The 26,844-nt window shown below is 40.6% G+C and overlaps 1 protein-coding gene across 1 annotated transcript in view; it reads right to left on the bottom strand.

Moving 5' to 3' along the window:
• Nucleotides 1–26,844, bottom strand: part of Tcs4 (Threonyl-carbamoyl synthesis 4) — a gene marked incomplete at its 5' end in the record, with an annotated part of 147,224 nt that overhangs the window by 85,812 nt on the left and 34,568 nt on the right. Inside the window, one exon of the mRNA XM_080275634.1 lies at nucleotides 10,760–10,884. Coding sequence (XP_080131760.1) covers nucleotides 10,760–10,884 — 125 coding nt within the window. The remainder of the gene's footprint in view (nucleotides 1–10,759; nucleotides 10,885–26,844) is intronic.

The raw sequence follows: 26,844 nt of genomic DNA, 5'->3' as shown, positions 1-26,844 counted from the left end.
CTTCAGCAATTCTCTTAAACTTGATCATACTAAAGGCTCTTTTCCTCATTTTATTGAGTAAATATGTCCATAAAATTACACGAATGAAAAGAATGATAAAAGGAAATACAAACAGAATAATAGTTTAGTTGACCCCAGGCCTCACACTCAGGGACACACTGCACATTCACCTAATCACTGCTGTACAGAAATGACAATGATTAGGGGAAAGTGCAGTGCGTCCCTGAGTGTGAGGCTTGGGGGGGGCTAGGTTTACAATGGAAGAGTTGAGGGGTAGGTTGAGACTTGAGTATATTGGTGCTGTGATGAGGAGAGGTAGATTTAGATGGTTTGGGCATGTGGAGAGGAAGGAGGATGATAACTAGGTGCAGAAAGTGAGAAGTGTTAATGTTAGGGGTACGGCTGCAAGAGGTAGACCTCAAAAGACCTGGGACGAGGTCAATGCACATGACCTCAGGGATAAGGGACTGATTAGGGAAGCTGCCAGAGATCGAGCAGCATGAAGGGCCGCCATTGGGTGACCAAGGCCGACACATGCAAGCATATTGGAGCCTTAAAAAACAAACAAATGAATGAACAAATGAAATTAAGTTATCAGGTGAGACCTGGCAATTTTTGGGAGCTGGTGAATGCTCCCATTCGAAAGGTTTCTATCTATCTATCTACTGACAGATGCCTTAATCCCATAAGGGGTGGCCACAAACAAATCGCCTCCATGTTGCCCTGTCCCCTGTCATTTTATTGTCCTGCCTCCCGCTCACAGCCGCCTCTCTCATATACCTCTCCACTCCATCCCTCCATCTCATCCTTGGCCTCCCTCCTATTTCTTTTTCTTTTCTTTTTTTCTTTTTTTCCGTGTCTGGCTCTGGGCAAAGGCTTCATGGCTCATTCCCAAGTCCCAGTAGTCCTCCTGCATCTCCACATGTAAGAACTTCGGCACTAACACCCACCATCCATATTGAATACACGCTAAGGCTGTCTCATACAGGACTGGTGTACTGGTATTAGTGGGGGTACAGGTACTTTTATGACATGTAGCGGGTCATCTGGTAGATCAGAAAAGTCTGCTTTTCAAGAAATTCAAATCCTTAAACTGTTCCCTGCCCCAGCCGGGATTCGAACCTGGGTCCACTAGGACTGCAGGCCGCCTCTCTACCGATTCTGCCACCGCCTCCCCCAAATAAATAAAAGTATGTGACAGTAGCAGGAATAAAATACACTAGAGTGGCATCATTTGTAAGTAAATGCATAAAATTTTCCAAAGTCTGCAAACAGAGTAACCCCTTATAGGCTACTAAATACAAAATCTGTTTCCTCATGTACATGCAGAACAGACAAAAAGGCATGTTTGAATTGAACTTGCCATATACTGTACGAACATTTGAAGCTGAAAAATAACTGTCTTGTGTTTGGTTCTAGTGGGTCTGTGCCAGTCTTATTACATTTGGGGGCTATAAAATCATTTTAAAAGTCTGGTGCAAAATATAAGAAAGGTGTGTCAAGATGTCTGGCCCAAGTATAACATATTACTGTATACCATGTTTCAGGCCAACTGGTTCAGAAATAAATATATGTGGCTATGACAAGTGAGAGAGCCCCACTTTCATTAGAGGCATTGACTAAATTTCTTTCAAGCAAGCTTTTGCACCACCTCCTGTACCAACCACATTATGCAAGTGGCAATACAGGCACTCAATGACACAGTTAAAAACTACATCCATTTCACACAACTTCCCTTCCCTTATCAATGATCACAATGCGCAACATGCTTTTCACACTGCAAAACTGATTTTGTAATCAACATTCAAAAACACCATACAAAATGAAGCTTTACTAACCCCTTTCCTACATAACGAACAGGACCAATAACCACTCTCCACCAACATGCCTCTGCTCACTCCACTAATTATAACTTGTCTTTCCCTCACTCACTCTCAAACTCTTACACTGAATATCTTCCCTCTATCTTCAGAATTTTTACACAGCCCCTTCTCTGTTCTCTGTATTCAGAAATGGATCATTTAGTATTGGAAAGGGATATTTTCATATGATAGCATCAATGTACAAAAGTCCCTCAACTCCCACCCTGTCCACTGAAAGGAGGATGGTGGACTGCAAGAGTAGGGCAACTTCACCCTGCAGTCCACCAGATTCAAGTCCAGATATGCCTGGAATCACCACCACCACAACAACACCAACACATAAAGGTAGCACTGACATCTACTGTGTACAGTACATACTGCATATGGCATAAATCCAAATTGCATCTTCTAAAATCTCTCCCAGATCCTCTCTGCAACTTTTGTTACCTGGCCCTGAAACTTCTACCTCTTCCAATGACACACCACTCAAGTATAGCACAGTCGAACTCTCACTCCCCATTCATTCCACCGCAGCAGACAGTATGATACTCTATATTATAATGCCTTAATGTATTATTCTTTGTAACATTTTGTGTCTATGCTATTTCTTTACCCAACTACCCTATTCCCATCCATCTTCCTATTCACTTTTTCCCTCACTATTTATTACATATGTATATTATCATTTAGTAAGAAGGAACTGAAGGCCAAAGAATGCAATACCACCATCATCATCCAACCCACTGTTGCCCCATGTGAAGCGTAGGAGCCCGGGGCTTGGCAAGTTGGTCCTGACATTTAAGATGAGAGTGACCAGCCTCAATCATCCCTGAGTGGCATTGCGTGAGCAATAAACCCCAACCATCCCTTGGATATAAACCTGCTCAGGCTCAATCCGGCTGGAGCGCCTTAATTACCGACTGAACCACCAGGCGCCATAATCTGGTTACATGGTCACCACCCAGCATGGTGAATGGTCCCCTGGTGTACAGGAAACCATTTGGTTTGCCACTCAGTGTAGAGTCGCCTATAAACAGAAGGAAGAGGAAAGAAGGACAGAAGAGGAAGGAAGGAAGAGAGGAATGGGCAGTCACCCAAGAGCAGCACTACACTGAGTGAGTGGATGGTGCAATATTTATTAGTAAAAAAAACAGTCACATAAAATGTAGCCCAAGAACCATGCTAGGCACATTGCTCCAGGATATTCTACTGGTCTTGTGATATTCTATTAGCTTTGTGCATCACCTCCTCTACAATGTCTCTCCACCCTGACCCTGGTATGTATCTTCTTCCAAGCACCCAAATCTCAAACACCTGCCTACCAATTTCAAAACTTGTATGCAGTACACTGTAGTTCTGTGATACTTAATAAATTTTGCATTACCTTCCTCACCACTACACTTCCCCATCTTATCCTTGGCAGTCCCCATCAACCAAGCACCTCTCTCTCTCTCTCTCTCTCTCTGACACACTAGCTGCGTTCCACAGGGGTCAGTGCTGGCACCAATTGTGTTTTTAATATATATAAATGACACAGACAGTAACACTGGAAACGGAAGCAATTTAAATATGTTTGCAGATGATGCAAAAATCTATCTATCTATTGCCAGACGTCTTAATCCTGTAAGGGATGGCCACAAACAGATCACCTCCATGTTGCCCTGTCCCCCACCATTTCATTGCCAGGCTCCCAGCTCACACACCCCTCTCTCATATACCTCTCCAATCCATCCCTCCATCTCATCCTCGGCCTCCCCCTCCCTCTCCCCCCCTCCACCTCACTCACATACACTCTTCACATCCGTCTCTCACTCTCCATCCTCTCCACATGGCCAAACCACCTCAATGTGTTTCTCCTAATAAATAACAAAAACACAAAGGGAAATTACCAACACAGATTCTTGCAGAGAGCTACAAGATGAATTAAATAAACTTCATGAAAGGAACAATAAATGGCAAACGGAATTTTATGTGGACAAGTCCCATGTAAGTAAGTTTGATAAAAGTGAAAAAAGATTGGGATTATAAGTTAGGAAGCTCAACTCTAAACATATCAGAAAGGGAGAAGGACCTAGGAGTGATTATTGGTAACAAACTATCTCCGCCTGACCACATAAGAGAGAAGAGCGTAACGTGTGCACCGCCTGCTAATGTGAGAAATAGCATTCACATACAGTATATAAATGAAGACATGCTGAGAAAGATAATACAATAACATCAATCATCATACCAACCCTGAAATATGAATAAGTAGTCTGGAATCCTTATCCCAAAAAATACATAGATAAGATTGAAAAAGCACAAAGGGCAGCTACAAGATGGGTACCAAGCTTAGGGAATCTAAGCTATGAAGAAAGACTAGAAAAACTGAATCTACCAACACTACAGGACAGAAGGAAAGGAGGAGACATGATTATACAGCATAAATGCATCTCAGGGAAAGGGAAAATAGACATAAATGAATATATAACCGATGGGGAAGCATCAGCAAGAGGACACTGCAAAAAACTACATAAAAAAAGAGGCGATAAAGACATAAGGAACTTCAGTTTTCCAAATAGGGCAATTGATGACTGGAATGCACTACCGAATGAAATAGTGTGTGCCAAAACTATTAATAAATTTTGGGATATGTATGATACAAATGGTTTGATACATGGGACAGTACGGACTTGACTCATTCCTGTAAAGATACCATTAGGTAAGAACAATTAGGTAAGAACACACACACACACAAACACACACACACACACACACATGAAATTAAAAAGGAACTACGCATGCAGACGAAAGAAAATGAAAGATTAGTAAAAATTAAACAAAAGAGACAAAACAATAGATGAGCTGTCAGCCGAGGTAGTTTCACTAAGAATGAAGACTACTGTAGTGAAATGGTGAGTATGGCTGTCAACCATGACAGTATGATAAAAGAGTTCAGAATGATACAGAGACAATAAGGCAAGCAAGAAGTCTGTTAGACCAAAGCAGTGATATTGAAGAGAAGATAACCCAGGTGAATGATATAATGAGAAACTCTAAATATGAAGTGCAAACTACATATGCTGAAATGGTGAAAGTAAAGAATGATTTTGAAACAAAGGTAAAGCATAAGAAAGGAAGTGAGAGAAATCATAAAAAACAACCCAAAACTGGTCAAGGAATCGGCAGAATCAATATATCTATAGTAATCACTGGTATAGATGAAGAAATAAAAAATTGAATCCTTAGAGACAAAAAAGAGGTGGTATATATATTAACCATATTGAAGGCAGTATCAGAGGATATATCTGATAATGATATAGAGGAACACAAAAGGCTAAGAAAATATGAGAAAAACAAGTCAAGGCCCCTGAAAGTAACCTTCTAAAGTGTGAACACTGTTGCGAAATATTTAAAAATGCTAACCAACTAATGGAAAAAGAGGAATGAAAAAGAATATATATGGATAAAAAGATGCCTAACTCAGGATGAATGGGGATTACAAAAGATGGAAGAAGCAAAAACAAAAAATGAGGAAAGATCAGAGGAAGACAGGAGCAAATTTTTTAAAAAGGTAGTGGGATTACAAGTACAACAGTGGTACATAACCAACAAGGACTAAAAAAAAGGAAGGTAGCAGACTCAAACTAGGTCAGATATGTAAACAACATGAATAAGAAAATATACTCAAATGTGGATGGAATGATATTCAAATTATTAAAGATAAAACACTATACCAAAGACCCTAATATTATTTGCCTAACTGAAACAAAATAAATCCCATGGATATCAAACAACACCCTAAACACTGAGGAATGCAATATATGGAGATGAGAAAGGAATCTGAAAAAAGGTGGAGGAGGTATGATATTAACAGAGAAAAATCTACAGGTCTAAGGGACAGAACTAGAAATACCCCCATATGTAGAATTACAGTAATTGCAGTAGAGATCAACACATCTGAAGGGCAAATAATGATGGCAAATTCATACATGCCACCCAAAACAAACACTTGGGAAGAAGGCGAATTCAAAGGCCTGGCAGAAAGTACAATTCAGAGTTTAACCCATACTGTGCTGGGGGAGGGGGGGAACTATGCCAGCTGATATTGGATTTTTATTTTTTGTGGCTAAGCGGGCTTAATACATCAATATATGATCCCTAGCACTAATAAAAGTAATTGCCAAAGCCAGAAAATTGGTTGAATAGAGTTGGGTTAGTGTCACTGTACCTCTGAAATCTTCGAGGTTACTGAGAGAGCATAGCTGCTGTGAGCTTGGGAACGGATTTTGGATTTTTATTTTTCTCTGGCTAAATGGGCTTAATACATTAATATAAGATCCCTGCAACTAATAAAAGTAATCACAAAAGCCAGAAAGTTGGTTGAATCGAGTCAGGTTGGTGCCACTCGACCTCTGAAACCTTCTAGGTTACAAAGACAGCAGTGTGGTTGTGAGCTTGTGAACCGATTTTGGATTTTTTTTTTTCCTGTGGTTACATGGGCTTAATACAACAATATAAGATCCCTGGCACTAATGAAAGTAATCACCAAAGCCAGAAAGTTGGTTGAATCGAGTTGGGTTGGTGCCACTCGACTGCTGAAATCTTCAAGATTACAGAGAAAGCAGAGTGGCTATGAGCCTTTGAAGACCGTCACTCACCTCCCGCGCTCCTATATCATTGTTGTAAGCGTAGCGGGGAAATGTCTGAAGTTGGCGGGATACATTAATACCTTCCATTTAACTTTGGTTGCTTGCAATGACTTCTCAATGCTGCAGGACGCAGATCTACGTCACTGGCATTTCAGAGGGGGATGTAGATCTACGTCACTAGCGTGGTACGGGTTACGGGTTAACCCTTTCACATGCAGATAAGTTAATAAGTTTTCTGTGCCATGACGCATCGGCTTTTCTCCCCTCCCCCCCACCCGCCACGGACTCCAAAAAAAAGTTTATTCTCGGCTTATTTTCACTACCCAAACATATTTATTTTGCCACAAAACCCACATATTCCTATTCGTCGATGTTTGTTCTACACAATAAGCAAAAAATATATGTATACATATAAATAAAAAAAATAAACAAACACACTACACGTACGTTTGGGACGTGTGAATAAACGTTCAGGAACATACATCTTACTTCCCAATATCATAAGTCAAATGTTTACTAATCAATCTCTACATGTTATACAATCACTGGAAAGAGAATTTTATTTGCTTTCGAATGCCAGAGGTCCCAGTTTGATACGAGGTATGGTGTTCTAGTAATGAGTTAAAAAGTAAGACCCATTTCCGACAGACAAGATTTTTTATTCAGGGAGCCCTAGCAAAAAACTTTTCTCGCCATTGTTATGTTTTTATTTTATCATCCTATGCAGAATTTCACTGGCTTTCATCTGAAACCAAACGGTGATCCTAGTCCTCATAGTTTTCGAGAAAACTGAAAAAAACTACGGTGTACCCACGCAGTGTCGTGACGGTAGGGCAGTTTCCTGCCTTCCTCTAAGCTACTGCAAGTATTTCACCAATTCTTTGTACACTAGATATACACACTATATTCACACTGATTCACCGTCACTATTTTTTGTAGTTGAATACTCACATTTGGTGCAGGGTAGAGGCAGTGTAGTCGATTAGAAACAGTAGCACAATCGTCATTGGGACAACAGCTGATAATGGCCTGGAATGCTTCACAAACACCAAATTTCCTATTGCACACACCAAATCTAATCACAACAGCACCCAAACACTATACACAAGCACTACTGGTATAGTGAAATATGTTGCACGGCCAGGACGCGAGCAAGAGTGGAAATTTAAAGGGACAGAACCGCACAGTATCTTCCCCACTCACAGCTCATATGGTACTGAATAACCTGTCCGCTCTCTTGCTGGTATTGGGACCCACAGTTGTAAACTCGTTACTTTTGACGAGAAGCAGGGAAGCTATGACGCCTCCAAAAATGACGCCAATCGGCCTAAAACTTTTTCTCTGATGAAAGTTTTTATGTTTTTATGACAAAAACGTCGATGTGTATGGGCGCAGCCACAACCTGATGACGACAAATGCGTAATCATGTGCGGAAGGGTTAAGAGCCCTACTACACAGAATGGAAGAGAAATCTGAAAGAATTACATTAACTGGAGGCTTCAATACAAATATAAATTGGAATACTTTAGATGTCAGAAGCTATGAACGTCACTGGGATCAAAAGCTCCTCAATCTTGAACAGGAGTTTTTCCCAACACAGTATGTTAAGGAAAACACCAGAAAAAGAGGACTAGAAGTCCATCATTATTAAATCCTAATTTCACTAAGGAAGATAATAATATCAACAACATAATGTATTGCCCCACATTCGGCAAAAGCTACCATGCAATATTAAATTGCAACTTCAGGATTCCATATGATATTGTTAGCAGTAACAAAAGTTACAAAAAGAGCCTAAACAACAAAAAAGGCAACTATCATGACCTAAAGAAGTACTTCTTAGAAATAAACTGGGAGAAGGGGCTTAGAAAACAAGTTATAAATTGGAAGAAGGGGCTTAGAAAATAAGATATAAATGCTATAAAATTCTGCAGCCATAGCACCACCATACATACTCTTCACAGCATTCAGCAACTTCCCATCTACTCCATATATTCTTAATACTTTCCACAATCCTTGTCTATCCACCCTGTCATATGCTTTCTCCAAATCCATGAAAGCTGCATACAACTTCTTTCCCTTCTCTAGAAACTTTTCCACTAAAGATCTAAAAATGAGTATCTGATCTACACAACCTCTTCCCTTCCTAAAGCCTCCCTGTTTTTCTCCAACTAATTCCTCTGTTCTTTCTCTAACTCTGTCAATAAGTATCCTACCATACACTTTTCCTATTATACTAAGAAGACAAATGCCCCAATGATTACCACACACTTCTTTTTCCCCTTTTCCTTTGTACAAGGGAATAATTATACCTGACTTCCAGTCCTCTGGGAACATATCATGCAATACATAATAATGATTTTAAATAAGTATTAATAATTATGAAAATTAGAGAGTAAATATTTTATGCACTGATGAAAACTGTAACATCAATAAATCATGTGTTTACATTTGGGCTGTTCAAGGAAAAATGCTTCTGAAGATACAAGGAATTTCTTAGTAAATGTTGGAAAATAAGAGAGATGAAAATAAAGAAGCTCAGCAACCAGAGCAGTGACTAAAACAACATAAAGAGGAACCGTTGAAAAGCCTATCCCAATTTCATCATTGATTGATAAATCATGTGTTTATATTCAGGTTGTTCAAGGGCAAATGCTTTGAAAATACGGAGGAATTTCTAAATAAATGTTGAAAAATAAGAGAGAAGAAAATAAAGAAGCTCAGCAACCAGAACAGTAACTTAAAGGACATAAAGAGGGGCCTTTGAACAGGCTATCCTGATCGCATCATCAGTCGATATCTCATGTGTTTACATTCGGGCTGTTCAAGGAAAAATGGTTTGAAAATACACAAGAATTTTTAAATAAATGTTGGAAAATATGCGAGAAGAAAATAAAGCAGCTCAGCAACCAGAACAGTGGCTACAACAACATAAAGTGAGGCCATTGAAAAGGCAACCCCAACTGCATCATTGATCGCACTCCCCGTCAAGAGAATTCCCCGTCAAAACATCAACAATTCTTCGTCACAGCAATTCGCACCTTGGACGATTCTGTACCATTCACACATTATCATTATGCATAACAGGGGTCTATTTATTTGTCATGGGACCGTCTGATGATGGGATTGTGTGGAATGCTGCTGCTTCGTCTCTATCGAGTTTGCATACGAGTCAGAGATAGCATTTTCCAGTGACCTTGACTGGGTACAAGCCAGACCGGCACTGGTTTTAGGCTTAGGTTAGCTTCTTTTACAGCGTTAGGTCATTCAGATTGGCTTTAAAGTCTTTTATGGCTCATTTGGGTGGGTTTAGGACGAGGTTGGGGTGAAACCCAAGGCTCAAAAACACATCCCTATATTTTACATGTTAAATCTACCCCGAGATATGATACCTAGCCTAACAATGGGTTTTTACTCGACCAACTGGATCGTTAAACCAGGTCATGCCAGTACATAACCTATGGGGAAGCATCAGCAAGAGGACACTGCAAAAAGCTGCAAAAAAGTGGGGTGATAAAGACGAAAGGAAATTCAGTTTCCCAAATAGGGCAATTGATCAGTAAAATGCACTACTGAATGAACTAGTGTGTGCCAAAACTATTCATAAATTTCAAGATATGTATGATCAACATGATTTGATACACCGGACAGTACAAGCTTGACTCATTCCTGTAAAGATACAATTAGGTAAGAACACACACACTCAACACCAGTACCAAACTCTTTAGCCTATTCACTACTACTGACACCTGCCAATCCCATATTACCTCCTTCTAAGCAAAGGGCCAAAGGTTACCCTGCCATAGTTAAAAATACTTAAGGGTGGGAAGCCAACATAAGTCCCTGGTGGCATTTACTTTGTACTGATAAATCTCCAGTCATTAAAAGATTTGAATCATTGCATGGGAGACAGGGCAATCATTCCAACAGGTTCATTCTCCCACTAAACCACTAGATACCTATAACTTTAGGACAATCTGATTAGTTTGGATCATATCTCTGACTCCTATCTGCTAGAATTTCTCTTGACTGAACAAAATTATCTGGTGGTGGCCTGAACATAACTTCTGGATGTATAAAACTGCAAAAGAAGGGTTGCCTGAGATAGTATTTGAAGCCCTTGACTACAGTGTTAGGATTTCTTTTGATGAACACCCTTCCAGTGTCAGCCAGAATATACTATTCAGGCACACCAACTTCAAGCCCCTACATCTCAAAAGAGGTGATATGGGACTCGATGTAACCATTTACCACTACCTGTGTTACCTTTTCTTCCAGACGCACTGTGGTAGCATGAGCCTCCATGTGATGTACCGGGATGAAGGGCTTCCCAGCTGACAGGGCCAGAGTTTTGCCATACTTCAAACCCACTGACAAAGGTAGAGCCATGCCTGATAACATAAGCCAACATCATCATCATCATTTTACCTACCACTAATAAATATATAAATATACAGCAACCCTCCCTAAGCAACGTGGTCAACCCCCATGAGTCGGGTTATGCCACATGGCATGGCATGGAGGACATCGGGGTAGCATACGGCGCACTTGATTTAATGCCACTGTTTTCTGTTGAAAGTACCGCCATGTATGTAAATAATTGATGTGCATGCCCGCGCTTCCACACGATGAAAAAATTCTAGTGGAAGCAGTGTTGTGTTAGTGTAAATACTGTAAATAAAACTATTATCTCTAATCTGAGAAATTACCAATATGCCGGGAATCGAACCCGGGACTCTCAGGTGAGAACCAGGCAGCATACCACTACACCACGACCTGGAATTACCAATATGCCGGGAATTGAACCCGGGACTCTCAGGTGAGAGCCAGGCAGCATACTACTACACCACGACCAGGTCATGGTGTAGTGGTATGCTGCCTGGTTCTCACCTGAGAGTCCCGGGTTCAATTCCCGGCATATTGGTAATTTCTCAGATGATTTTTCCTGTGTAAAAATACAGGTTTCTCTCTTTATTATCTCTAAAACTTAGTGATATTGAGTGAAACAGAAGTGAATCTGTTATAAGAAAACTAGTGACATAAGTAATTTAGAAAACAGTGAAACATTTACACTGCTTGAGTGTTTGTAAATAAATATTGCCTGTATTTTTGTAAATATGATGCTATTATTACGTGAAATAAAGTATGTGAATATATAATAAGATTAGTAGTAAAATAACTCATTTTGCAAATAATGAAAAAATTTTAGTAGTGAGAGATGTATGGTAGTGCACTCGTGACCTTGGAAGGCAGGGCCCCATCCTTTCTCACTCACACACACTCTACCCACACTCACCCGCAGTCACCCAGTGGGTGGGAGACTGCTTGCTCAAGACTGTTTTCATCATCTTATATCACACTGCTGCTACAGCCACACCATTTGTCAAATGAAGTTCATTCTGGTCTTATCTGAAAGCTGAAGGATAGTTCTCTCTCTCTCCCTAAAATTAAGAGTTTAGGAGTTATCAATTTTTGAACTTAGGCTAAAATTCGTGAAATATGTCTGCGTGCCTGGTACCGCAGTGAAATCTTTGGTCAACATGTGGGGATTAATGGGTCTGGGCATTTCATCGAGCAAAATGGAACCCACATACATTGATACCCATGTTGTAAGGACAAATAGGTCTGCAAACATCCCAAAATTTTCCCCAATTTCCCCTTCTTACCCTCTTGAAAATATTTTGCTCCCTCCTAAGCATTCATTTCATCTTCATTTCATTTTTGAAGGCTCCAACATGCTTGCATGCATCAGCCTTGGTCACCTAATGGCAGCTCTCCATGCTGCTCGATCTATGGCAGCCTCCCTGTTCAGTCCCTCAAGCCTGAGGTCACACTTAATGACCTCATCCCACGTCTTTTTTGGTCCACCCCTCACAACCCCACCCCCAATATTAACACTTCCCAATTTCTGCACCCAATTATCAACCTCCATCCTCTCCACATGCACAAGCCACCTCAAACTACTTCTCCTCATCACAATACCAATACACTCCAGTTCCATCCAACCTCTCAACTCTTCCATCGTAAACCCAGGCCCCCCAGGCCTTGCACACAGGGACACACTATACATCCACCTAATCTTTGTCATTTCTGCATGTTTGAGCCTGTGAATATCCTCTTCCTTTACTGCCCAGGTCTCACTACCATACAGTATTACACTTCTAACACATCTATCTATCTATCAATCTATCTATTGCCAGATGCCTTAATCCCGTTTGGGGTGGCCACAAACAAATCGCCTTCACGTTGCCCTGTCCCCCGCCATTTCACTGCCCTGCTCCCAACTCACACCCCCTTCTCTCATATACCTCTCCACCCCATCCCTCCATCTCATCCTCGGCCTCCCCCTCCCTCTTCCCCCCTCCACCTCACTCACATACACTCTCTTCGTCAGTCTTTCACCAACCATCCTCTCCACATGGCCAAACCACCGCAGTGTGTTCCTCATAACGCTTCCTATCACATCCACATCCACACCACAACGCTCCTTTATATCCTCATTCATCAGCCTGTCTCTCCACGTGACTCTACAGGCTCCTCTTAAGTAACTCATTTCCACTGCTCTCACTCTTGACTTGTGTCCTTCTAACAATGTTCAAGCTTCACTTCCATACGTTAGAGTTGGTATCACAATACTGTCATGCAGAAACTTTTTCACTTCCATGCTCACTTCTATGTTTCTTATCACTGCTTTCAAAGAACCAGCAACCTTTCTTCCCTGCTGTACCCTTTCAAGCACTTCACCCTCCAAACCTCCATCCTTACTCATCACACTACCCAAGTACTTAAACGTACTCACATTTTCCAATTCCTCACCATCCAACCTCGCTGTACATTCACTGACTTCACCTCTCTCAAAGACCATCACTTTACTCTTCTCTACATTCACCTTTAGATTCTGTTTCTTATACACTCTCCCAAACTCATCCACCAAGCCTTGCAGCTCCCCTTCGTCTTCACTCAACAACACAGTATCATCGCAAACAACAGTACAGGGAGTTTCCAAACACTATCCTCTCTCACCAGGGCCACTCCAACATCCACTACCCTACCTTGTACATCTTTTATTACCCCATCCATGTACAGATTGAACAACCATGGGGACATGACACATCCCTGTTTCAACCCAACCTTCAAAGAGAAAAATTCACTTAGTTCACCATCCACACTCACTGCAGCCTTAGCACCATCATACATACTCTTCACAGCATTCAACAACTTCCCATCTACTCCATATATTCTTAATACTTTCCACAATCCATGTCTATCCACCCTGTCATATGCTTTCTCCAAATCCATGAAAGCCGCATACAACTTCTTTCCCTTCTCTAGAAACTTTTCCACTAAAGATCTAAGAATGAATATCTGATCTACACAGGCTCTTCCCTTCCTAAAGCCTCCCTGTTTTTCTCCAACTAATTCCTCTGTTCTTTCTCTAACTCTGTCAATAAGTATCCTACCATACACTTTTCCTATTATACTAAGAAGACAAATGCCCCTATGATTACCACACACTTCTTTTTCCCCTTTTCCTTTGTACAAGGGAATAATTATACCTGACTTCCTCCGGGACTCTACCTTCCTCCCAGGCCAATCTGCACATCTTCCACATCCATTCTACTACTATCTCTCCCCCATGCTTCAGCATTTCACCACACATGCTGCATACAAAGATCCCTTGGCACATAGGGAGAGCCCTCTCATTGTCAGGAAAGGAAACAACTTCCAACCTCTTCTCACTCTAGCCACAGAGCAAGTTCCAGCCCCACCTCCAGCACATAACATGTCTCCCAAATAACAAACCTCTTCAATGGACTCAAGAGACTCACCAGCAACCTCAAGCCTTTCATGCCGGACAATCTCCACCTGCTCTCCCCAACACTCTGCACACACAAAAATCAGCATTACCTCACAGTCTATCTCTATCACTACATCTCTTATGCACCCACTTATCACAAACACTTCATAAGATGGAATTACTTCCCACGCCCTTGAGGCAAATTGCACATGGCCACTCTCCCTCTTCTTTGACAGTACCGCCACCAACCCTAGATATAATCACTTCTGTTTTATCTGCACTTATTCTTAAGCCCTTGTGCCCCATACCATCTCTCCACTTTCTAAATCTTTCCTCCACCTCCCTTTCATTCTCTACAATCAACACCAAATCATCAGCATACATCTCCCATGGGAGTCCATTTCTGAAGTCATGTGAACGGGCTTCAAGTGCCATGATTAACAACAAGGGACTCAAATCTGACCCTTGATGCACAACAACATTCACTGAAAACTCATCACTCAAATCTCCATTCACTCTTACCTGGGTGAGAGCACCAACATACATGGCCATAACCATCCTAACCTGCCACTCTTCCATTCCAAGTTTTCTCATTGCCCACTTCACCATCTCTCTAGGGACTCTGTCAAAGGCCTTCTCTATATCAATAAAAACAAAGTACAATTCCCTTTTCTTTCTATCTATCTATCTATTGCCAGACGCCTCAATCCCGTTTGGGGTGGCCACAAACAAATCGCCTCCAAGTCGCCCTGTTCCCCGCCATTTCACTGCCCTGCTCCCAACGCACACCCCATTCTCTCATATACCTCTCCGCCCCATCCCTCCATCTCATCCTCGGCCTCTCCCTCCCTCTTCCCCCCTCCACCTCACTCACATACACTCTCTTCGTTAGTCTTTCACCCTCCATCCTCTCCACATGGCCAAACCACCTCAGTGTGTTCCTCATAACGCTTCCTATCACATCCACATCAACACCACAATGCTCCTTTATATCCTCATTCATCAGCCTGTTTCTCCATGTGACTCCACAGGCTCCTCTTAAAAAACTAATTTCCACTGCTCTCACTCTTGACTTGTGTCCTTCCAACAACGTCCAAGCTTCACTTCCATACGTTAGAATTGGTATCACAATACTGTCATGTAGTAACTTTTTCACTTCCATGCTCACTTCCCTGTTTCTTATCACTGCTTTCAAAGAACCAGCAACCTTTCTTCCCTGCTGTACCCTTTCAAGCACTTCACCCTCCAAACCTCCATCCTTACTCATCACACTACCCAAGTACTTAAACGTACTCACATTCTCCAATTCCTCACCATCCAACCTCGCTGTACATTCACTGACTTCGCCTCTCTCAAAGACCATCACTTTACTCTTCCCTACATTCACCTTTAGATTCCGTTTCTTACACACTCTCTCAAACTCATCCACCAAGCCTTGCAGCTCCCCTTCGTCTTCACTCAACAACACAGTACCATCTGCAAACAACAGTACAGGGAGTTTCCAAACACTATCCTCTCTCACCAGGGCCACTCCAACATCCACTACCCTACCTTGTACCTCTTTTATTACCCCATCCATGTACAGATTGAACAACCATGGGGACATGACACATCCCTGTTTCAACCCAACCTTCAAAGAGAAAAATTCACTTAGTTCACCATCCACACGCACTGCAGCCTTAGCACCATCATACATACTCTTCACAGCATTCAACAACTTCCCATCTACTCCATATATTCTTAACACTTTCCACAATCCTTGTCTATCCACCCTGTCATATGCTTTCTCCAAATATCATGAAAGCCGCATAAAACTTCTTTCCCTTCTCTAGAAACTTTTCTTTCCTATATATTTTTCCTGAAGCTATCGAACAATGAATATGACACCAACATTAACTGCAGTATGCAGACACCCTCTACAAACATCACTGGGAACTAGAAGCACCTGGATGCAGGCAAGACATAACACTGATGGCACACCACAGCACAGGGAAAACATGCATTTGGTACATGAGAAGGCAGGTGAAAATCAAGGTCAGGCAACATGAACACTGCAGGGAGAGTACTGGGCAGGAGCTGGGAGTGGAGGGTAAGTGTGCAGGTGTAGTGGCCATGTTTGGCAACCACGTTGACATTCATTACCATGCAGACACTTCAAATGGAGTGTGGAGGGGCTCGTCCAGTATGAATTTTGCAGTGCTAATGGGGAGTTGCTGCTCTGAATATGAGTTATGATTTATGCTGTTGTGCAAATCACGATTGGTGCAAACTGGAACCGTGCCGCTTGCGGTCCTACTGCTTACTGTAGCTGGTAACCAGGAATACCAAAGGCCTTAATGCCATTTAACTTCTCCGTAGCCAAGCGTACGTAATTTGTCGAGACCTACTGGCCGACCCTGGGGCCAATTTTTGAAGTTTCGAAAATTGATTATTTTTTCTTGCAAAACTTAAGAAGTATGCCAGATGCACCTTGTAGTGCAATTTTGAGCTTCCTAGACCCATCCTTTGCTGTGCAATTGAACACGAAAGTTGTGCAAATTTAAGCAGCTGATATCGATCACACATAGGTATTGCCATGATGCAACAACATTTTTTTTTTCTTTAACCAAAAAACATTGCCAATGGTGCTGAAATGGTGTGAAATTACTAGATATGTGTAGTTTGATGTTTTTTGGTACATAATATGCAAAGTTTGAGTTAAAAAAAAATATTATGAATTTATTTTGCATTTTTCGGTTTATTGTGTTTATGGTAGTATCGAATTATTTTTGTAGCCCAGGTGGTGGAGTGTGTTGGAAATGGAAGGCAAGAGTTTCTATTTTCAGACCTAAATGAGATAAATGTCATCCCTCGAATGTACAGGCTGGACGGTAAGGACTGAAATACAAGACAACCTGCAATTCGAACCTCACATGAGCTGATTAGCGGGAAGGGAAGGGAGGCCTCTCTACTCATGAAAACACCACGTGAACACGGAAAACTTTCCTGTCATGATTGAGCAAGGCAATGAATATGTAAAATGATCCAAACCAGTTCAATAAACCTGAGCAAACAGGTAAAGATACCAAACAAAAAAGTATTTTTCTCTTATTTTCACGTCTTTGTTTTTTATGCCAATATTTATTTATAACTGTAAACAGGGTGGTTGTGTGTGTTTCACAAGGCAGGAGAAAGATGACATTTTTTGTCTGAGATGAGATAATGGGTGTAACTGTGTGAGTTTAGGCATGGCCACGAATGAAAGAATCGTACATCCACTTGTCACGGCAGCAGGTGCTGAAGTGACAGATGGGATTTGAGGGAGTGTTGTGAAGGTCAATCTCAAGATGGCCAAGATGCTCATTAAAAGTTTCTCCAGTTTTCTACAAGTCGCGCTGCATTGAATGATTCAAACCTGTACAACAAACCTGAGCCAATAGATTATGATACCAAAACAAAAATGTATTTTTCTCTTTTTATCATGCTCTTTTTGTTTACGCCTGTATTTATTTATATTCGTACACAGGGTGGTTTTGTGTGTGTGTGTGTGTGTGTGTGTGTGTGTGTGTGTGTGTGTGTGTGTGTGTGTGTGTATTTACCTAATTGTGATATACAGGAAATGAGCTATGCTCGTGGGGTCCTGTCTCTGTTTCTCAATAAGTCAAATTTAGCTTTAAACTCGTTTAAGTTTTTAGACTGGACGATCTCTTTGTCCAGGTTATTCCACAGGTCTATACATCTATAAGGAAAACTATATTTCTTGATGCCCTTCAAGCAGCGTGGCTTCCTCAGTTTCATCCCGTGTCCTCTTGTCACTCTCTTATCCCATAAAAACAGATCTCCTTTGTCAATTTTATCTACTCCCATCATGGTCCTGAACACTGTAATCATGTCACCTCTCCTTCTCCTTTCTTCTAAAAAGGGCAAATCCAGCTTTTCCAGCCTCTCTCTGTACGACAGATCTACCAGACTAGGGACCATCTTGGTTGCTGTTCTTTGTATTCTCTCAATCTTGTTTATATCTTTCTTTTTGTGTGGGGACCACACTACTGCTGCATATTCCAACCTGGGGCGAATCATGGCCACTATCAATTTTTTCATCATCTCCCCATCCATATAATGAAAAGCTACTCTTATATTAGTCAGGAGTTTATACGTCTCTATTTTTTTTTTTTTTTTTTTACGTGTTCGACTCTGGGCAAAGGCTCAACTGTCTTGTTAATGTGTTTTTCAGGTGACAAACTGTTCTGGACCAGCACACTCAAATCTTTCTCTACTCTCGCTTTTGTGATTGGTTCATTACCCATCAAATAATTCAATGATGGCCTCTTGGTACTTTTACCCATTTCCAGTACAGTAAACCCCCGCTATAATGCGGTTCAGATATTGCCGGTTCACTTTATCGCGGAATTTTCATTGGAACCTAAGTACTTTTACATTGCAGGAAACCCCGTCTCATCGCTGTTTCCGCAAAGCCTACTACGGCTATTTTTAGGGTACAGTACATATTTTACATCTTATTTCAGTACTGTATTCTGAAATGGATATGTTTATGGTATTTTACATCTTTATTTATTCTAAAATATTAATAGCTGTATTAAAATAATAATTAAAAATTGGCTAATATATTTGATAAAATACAAGCGAAATCGTGGCGTGGGGTGAGGAAATACCCAGACTCATTGGTAGGTGGCACACAATTGGCTGGAGACTTACCAGTAGCCAATCCAAACACGCTTTACATTTTTACTTGCCGCTGATTGGCTGCTGCCAACGCGCCCTCCTCAAAGAGAGGAGCAGGACCGCACCGCACCACCATACCGCACCTCGCAGTTTACCTGACAAGCACAGGCGTAGGTGGAGACACTTCAGCAGTCTGGTGCACAAACTCTCACTGCCTCCCATATGCTACATTCTGCCTTCTTTATTGTCCAAACAGTTGACTCATTCACCCCAAATATACGGTTCTGAGCCAGTTCACAGGCATAGGTGGAGACACTTCATCACAGTCTGGTGCAGTAGCCCACACTGACTCCCGTTTAGTCCCGTATGCTACGTTCTGTCTTCTTTATTGTAAGAACAGTTGACTCACCCCAAACACATGGTTCAGAGACAATTCACCATCAAGTCAATTCACCATCAAAACATGGACAATTCCCTGTCATTCTATAATATACTTATTATTGATTAATTAATACTTTAATAACTAATTTTCAGGGGGATTTTATAACTCATATAAGTAAAAAACTAGTGTACTGTACTTGCTGAATAAACTGGTATGTAAATAAATGACGGGGAATTGTCCTGACGGAGAATTGTCGCCAACATTCCTCCCTTAAGTTTGTCCAACACTTTAACTTTCTCTGTCAGCAACATCACTTTACTAGTCCATTTTGGTGTGTTACCACATGCATCACTAACACTACGCTTAGGCCCTATGTTGACAGACAAGGCAAGCAATCACTGGAAGGCAGAGAAATAAGCCACAAATAATAATTTGCGAGTCACGCATGGTTCGACCATCGGATTCAAACTAACTGTGTGGTGTGTGATAGACCGACCTCCCACACTTACGTTTTGCTCACCGCCCGCAGAAATGTCGTCATAGGTGCCCTCTCAAGAGCTGCACAACTAATATACACCTTGTACTGAACTTCATGATCATCATCATCTTCAATTCGTCTCATTCATCATCAGTGAGTACCCGTACTGGTTTTTCTTATTAATAGACAATAAATAGCCATTTTAGGGGTAGCGTCGATACATCGCGGATTTTTGCTTATCGCGGGTACCTTTGGAACATAACCCCGCGATAAAGTGAGGGTTTACTGTATTTTACATTTCTTTGCACTGAATTTCATTTCCCACGTCTGGCTCCATTCATGTATCCTATCCAGATCCTCCTGCAGCATTTTCCAATCCTCCTCAACCTCTACCTTCCTCATGATCTTTGCATCATCAGCAAACAGACTTGCATAACTGTTCACTCTAGCTACCATATCATTTACGTAAATCAGGAACATTACTGGCGCCAACACCGAGCCCTGTGGGACTCCACTTGTTACTTCCCTCCATCCAGACATCATATCCTTTTACTGTCCTCATTTGTCTGTCTCTCAAAAAGTCTCTCATCCATTCTAGGAGGTTCCCCTTCAGTCCTCCTATATGCTCTAGTTTCCACATTAGTCTCTTATGGGGTACCTTGTCAAAGGCCTTCTCCAAATCTAAATACAAACAATCCACCCAACCTTCTCTTTCCTGAAGCACGTCAATTGCTCTTGAGTAAAAACTCAACAAGTTGGAAACACATGACCTTCCACTTCTAAATCCAAACTGACTATCAGCCAAAATATTCACCTCTTCCAAATATTTTATCCATCTATCTTTCAGAATTCTTTCACACAATTTTGCGATCATGCTGGTTAGGGACACAGGTCTATAATTCAGGGGTTCTTCCTTGTTTCCTCCCTTATAAACTGGTACCACATTTGCCATCTTCCATTCTTGAGGCACTTTCCCCTCTTCCAGAGAACACACAATTAAACTGTGAATCTTATCTGCCAGTTGTTCTCTGCATTCCTTCAGTACCCAGTTAGAGATTCCGTCTGGTCCTGGGGCTTTCCTTACATCTTGAGTTTCTAGTAGTTTACACACTTCCTGTACTTCCACTTTTATATCTTTTATCACTACATTTCTAGTCACTGCCTCCGCTTCCATAAACTCCTTTTCATTAGTGAAAACTGACTGGAAACGTTTGTTCATTATTTCTGCTTGCATTGCCGCATCCTTATAGACTTCTCCTTCTACTTTCAGTTTGGTGATTCATTCCTTTTGTTTCAGTTTGCCATTAACAAATCTATAAAACAGTTTGGGTTCATCCTTACATTTGTCTATTATACCTTTTTCAAAACTTCTTTCTTCTTCTCTGCGTATTCTTGTGTATTCATTTCTAGTTCTTTTATATTCTTCCTTTGTTCTGTTGTTACCTCTCTTTCTCCAATTGTTCCACGCCATGTCTCTTTCTCTTTTTGTTATCATACACCTTTCATTAAACTACTCTTTCTTCCTGTTTTCTTTCCCCTTTACTCTTGGCACAAATTTTTCCACTCCCGAATTATACAGGTCTAGAAAAATATCCCACTTCCTCTGTATCTCTGTTGTTTCTCTGAATTTTCTCCAATCTGCATTTTCAAAAAATTTTCTCAATCCTGTAAAGTTTGCTTTCCCAAAGTTGTACCTTCCCTGTCTATAAAGCTTGTCTCTTGGCTCCACGTTCCCTAATATCATCTGGAACTCAATGACCACCATGATCACTTTTTCCAATGGGACACAGGTATTTCAAGGATTCTATTACATCGGGTTCTTTGGTAAACAGTAAGTCTAGTCTTGCTGATGTGTCCTCTCCTCGAAACCTTGTCTCTTCTTTGACCCATTGCGTCATCACATTGTTCACTGTTATATTTAATAATATAGTGTCCCACGAATCCTCGCCGCTTCCTGAGTCCCATTCCTCCCAGTTCATCTCTTTACAATTGAAGTCATCCATTAAAATTATATTGTTGCTTTTCTCAATCAGTTTCTGTAAATAACATGCCATGTCTGACAGCATTTACTGGTATTCATCATCACTCCATGCTCTTGTTTTAGGGGGAACATACACTACTGCCAAATCTCGCTTGTTATTCTCTCCAGTTTCTAATTTCATATTTATCGCTTCAGCCCTGCCTTCTCCCATTTCCACGGTATCTACATTTATGTTGTTCTTCACTGCTATCATCACTTCTCCTCCTGTTTTTTCTTTTCTGTCTCTTCTCCACAGTTTGTAATTACCATCTCCCATATGAACATCAGTATCTTCTCTTAACTTGGTCTCCACAAAGCACATAACGTCAGGTTCATGTATCCTCAAAAGATCGTTGATTTCTAACCGTGCCGATATTAAACCATCAACATTAGTATATGCCATCTTCCAATGATTTTTGATGTCTTCTATACCCCCTTTTCTCCTTCTCTCCGCCGGTACCACTTCCTTAACTTCTGATCCATGACTCTCCAATAAAACACTGTCTTCTCTTTCTCCGTTCTCTGTTCATTTTTTACCTTTGCTTCCTTTACTAAGTCCTTTATTTTAGCTCTTTCTTCCTCATTTGCATCTCTCCTTATCTAAACATTTTTAAACCCTTCCTTGTCCAATAGTTTCCATGTTCTACTGATAATTTCGTTGACTGTTGCTTGGGACTTAAATTTTACCTTCAATGGCCTTGCCCCTCCTTCCTCGTACTTTCCCAATCTAAACACCTCTTCAATCTCTTCTTGAGCTTCGTTGTTTTCCTTCATGACTATTGATATTATTTCTTTAACCTTACTCAGTTCTTCTCTTTCTCTGTCTGATCTTATTGTTATACGTTTTTCTTTAACTCCTGAAATTATTATACATTTTTTCTTATTTGCTACATCTCTAACTAAAGATTCTCTACTTCTCAACACCCTAACCACTTCCCTCTTCACTTTTTCCTTGCTTTGTTGGTCTATAATCTCTCAAATTTACATTTCCCTCTTCCTGAATTTTCTTCCACCCCTTATGTTGCTCCTTGATTTCTTTAATGTGCTCTTCCTGTATTCTTGATTTGGATTCATACTCATCTAGTTTGCTTTTCATCATGTCCCTTTCCTCTTCCAACCTCTTATTCTCTCTCTTCAGCTGTTTTATTTCATTTGAGGCCGATTCATTGTTCACTTTTAATTCAGTAACTTCCCTTTCTTGTTCGTCACTACGTGTACAGATTTTTTCCAGTGTACTCCTTAAACTTTTGATCTCATTTTCCTGCTCTATGGTCTGTTCCTGTAACTCTTTAATTACTGCCCATACCTTTTTTATCTCCTGGTCATTCCTCTTCACTGTTTTCTCTACACCTGCTATTCTTGTCTGGTTCAACTTAATACTTCCTTTTCCCACATCCTCTTCACAAAAGCCCTCAAATTCTTTCTCACTGATCATAAACAATGCACTGTCCGTTTCCTCCATGATTCAACCATACGGAGACAGTTTTCACTTCATCTTGTCTCTTTTATGACCGAGACTGCAGTTTTTTATTTATTAGTGTCCGACGGGACCACCACTCACGCACTCATTGACACAGTCACAATTAGGCTCAGCTTCCTTTCGTTGGCGATTCAGCGATTATTTCCCAACGATCCTGGAAGAGGTCCGTCTCTGTCGGCGACCTGTGTGTGTGTGTATTTACCTATTTGTATTTACCTATTTGTAGTATACAGGAATTGAGCAATGCTCGAGTTGTCCTGTCTTCATATCCACATTTATCAAGTCTACCTTTACACACATGAATGTTTTTCTCATGCACCACCTCTTTGTCTAAGTCGTTCCAAATATTTAAGTATTTACCTAATATACCTAATTGTGATATACACGGAATGTATTATGCTTGTGGGTTACCGTCGCTGTTTCTCAATAAGTCGAATTTAGCTTTAAACTCGTTTAAGTTTTTAGACTGGACGATCTCTTTGTCCAGGCTATTCCATAAGTCTATACTTCTGTAGGGAAAGCTATATTTCTTGATATCCTTCAAGCAGCTTGACTTTTTCAATTTCATTCAGTGTCCTCTTGTTGCTCTCTTATCCCATACAAACAAATCTTTGTCAATTTTATCTACTCCCACCATGGTCCTAAACACCGCAATCATGTCTCCCCTCTTTCTCCTTTCCTCTAACGAAGGTAAATCCAGTTTTTCCAGCCTCTCTCTGTATGACAGGTCTGTCAGACTGGGGACCATCTTGGTTGCTGTTCTTTGTATTCTCTCAATCTTGTTTATATCTTTCTTCTTGTGTGGGGACCACACTACCGCTGCATATTCTAACCTGGGGCGGATCATGCCCACTATCAATTTTTTTATCATTTCCTCATCCATATAATGAAATGCTACTCTTATGTTAGTCAAGAGTTTATAAGTCTCTCCGACTATCTTGTTAATGTGCTTTTCTGGTGACAAACTATCTTGGACCAGCACTCCCAAATCTTTCTTTTCTCTCCTTTTTGTGATTAATTCATTATCCAAAAAATAATTCAGTGATGGTCTCCTGGTACTTTTACCCATTTCCAATATTTTACATTTCTTTACATTAAATTTCATTTCCCACGTCCGGCTCCAATTGTGTATCCTATCCAAATCCTCCTGCAGTATTTTACAATCCTCCTCAACCTCTATCTTCCTCAAGATCTTTACATCATCAGCAAACAGACTTGCAAAACTGTTCACTCCATCTACCATATCATTTACGTAAATCAGGAACATTACTGGCGCCAACACTGAGCCTTGAGGGACTCCACTTGTTACTTCTCTCCATCCAGACATCTTTTCTTTTATTACTGTCCTCATTTGTCTGTCTCTCAAAAAGTCTCTCATCCATTCCAGAAGTTTCCCCTTTAATCCTCCTATATATTCTAGGTTCCACATTAGTCTCTTATGAGGTACCTTGTCAAAGGCCTTCTCTAAGTCTAAGTACACACAATCCACCCAACCATCTCTCTCCTGTACCACATCAATCGCTCTTGAGTAAAAGCTCAACAAGTTAGAAACACATGACCTTCCACTTCTGAATCCAAACTGACATTCAGCCAAAATATTCATCTCTTCCAGATATTTTATCCATCTGTCTTTCAGGATTCTCTCACACAATTTTGCGACCATGCTGGTTAGAGACACTGGTCTATAATTCAGGGGTTCTTCCCTGTTTCCTCCCTTGTAAATTGGTACCACATTTGCCCTCTTCCATTCTTTTGGCACTTCCCCCTCTTCCAGTGAGCATACAATTAAGCTGTGAATTTTATCCGCCAGTTGTTCTCTGCATTCCTTCAGTACCCAATTAGAAATTCCATCAGGTCCTGGGGCTTTCCTTACATCTTGAGTTTCCAGTAATTTATACACTTCCTGTACCTCCACTTTTATATCTTTCATCACTGGAACATTTCTAATCACTCCCTCCCCTTCCACAAGCTCCTTTTCTTTAGTGAAAACTGACTGGAAACGTTTGTTCATTATTTCTGCTTGCATTGCCGCATCCTTAAAGACCTCTCCTTCTACTTTCAGTTTGGTGATTCCTTCCTTTTGTTTCAGTTTGCCATTAACAAATCTATAAAACAGTTTGGGTTCATCCTTGCATTTGTCAATTATACCTTTTTCAAAATTCCTTTCTTCTTCTCTACGTATTCTTGTGTATTCATTTCTTGTTCTTTTATATTCTTCCATGTCGTTACCTCTCTTTCTCCAATTGTTCCACGCCTTATCTCTCTCTTTTTTTGCTATCATACACCTAATAAACCACTCCTTTTTCCTGTTTTCTTTCCCTCTTACTCTTGGTACAAATTTTTCCACACCCAAATTATAGAGGTCTAGAAAGATATCCCACTTCCTCTGTATCTCTCTTGTTTCTCCGAATTTTCTCCAATCCGAATTTTCAAAAAAGTTTCTCAATCCTGTAAAATTTGCTTTCCCAAAGTTGTATCTTCCCTGTCTATGAAGCTCGTCTCTTGGCTCGACGTTTTCTATTAACATCTGGAACTCAATGACCACGTGATCACTTTTTCCCAAAGGACAGAGACATTCCAATGATTCTATTACATCGGGTTCTTTGGTGAACAGTAAATCTAACCTTGCTGGTGCGTCCTCACCTCGAAACCGTGTCTCTTCTTTGACCCATTGCGTCAGCACATTATTCATTATTATATTTAATAACATAGTGCCCCACGAATCCTCGCCGCCTCCCGAGTACCATTCCTCCCAGTTCACCTCTTTACAATTAAAGTCACCCACCAAAATTATATTATTGCTTTTCTCAATTATTTTTTGCAAGTAGCTAGCCATATCTGACAACATCTCATGGTATTCGTCATCCTTCCATGCTCTCGTCTTTGGGGGAACATACACTACCGCCATATCTCTCTTAACGTTCTCTCCAGTTTCTAATTTCATATATATCACTTCAGCCCTGCCTTCTCCTATTTCCACAGTATCTACATTTATGGTGTTCTTCACTGCTATCATCACTCCTGCTCCCTTTTTTTCTTTTCTGTCTTTTCTCCATAGTTTGTATTTACCATCTCCCAAATGAACATCAATATCTTCTCTTAATTTGGCTCTTAATTTGGTCTCTACAAAGCACATGACATCAGGTTCATGTTCTCTTAAGAAATCATTAATTTCGATCCTTGTCAATATGAAACCATCAACATTAGTATATGTCACCTTCAAATTATTTTTGACATTATTAATACCCTCTTCTCTCCTACTCTCTGTCCGTACCACTTCCTCAACTTCTGATCTTTCACAACCATCCCCCTTAGTTTCCTTCATTTCTATTTCCTTAAATACCATTTCCTTACTTTCATATCCAATACTCTCCAAAAAAAAGTATTACATTCTTCCTCTGTCCTCTTATCATTTTTTTCCTTTACTTCTTCCTTTAATGATTTTAAAACTTCTCTTTCTTCTTCATTCAGATCTTTTCTTATTATAATATTTTCCATCCCCGCCTCTTTGCTTAATTTCCAGGTCACTTT

This window comes from Coenobita brevimanus, chromosome 62 (assembly GCF_032717465.1).
Source record: "Coenobita brevimanus isolate Jiangsu-jjx chromosome 62, ASM3271746v2, whole genome shotgun sequence".
NCBI lineage: Eukaryota > Metazoa > Arthropoda > Malacostraca > Decapoda > Coenobitidae > Coenobita > Coenobita brevimanus.
This window is presented reverse-complemented; position numbering and strand designations above follow the sequence as displayed.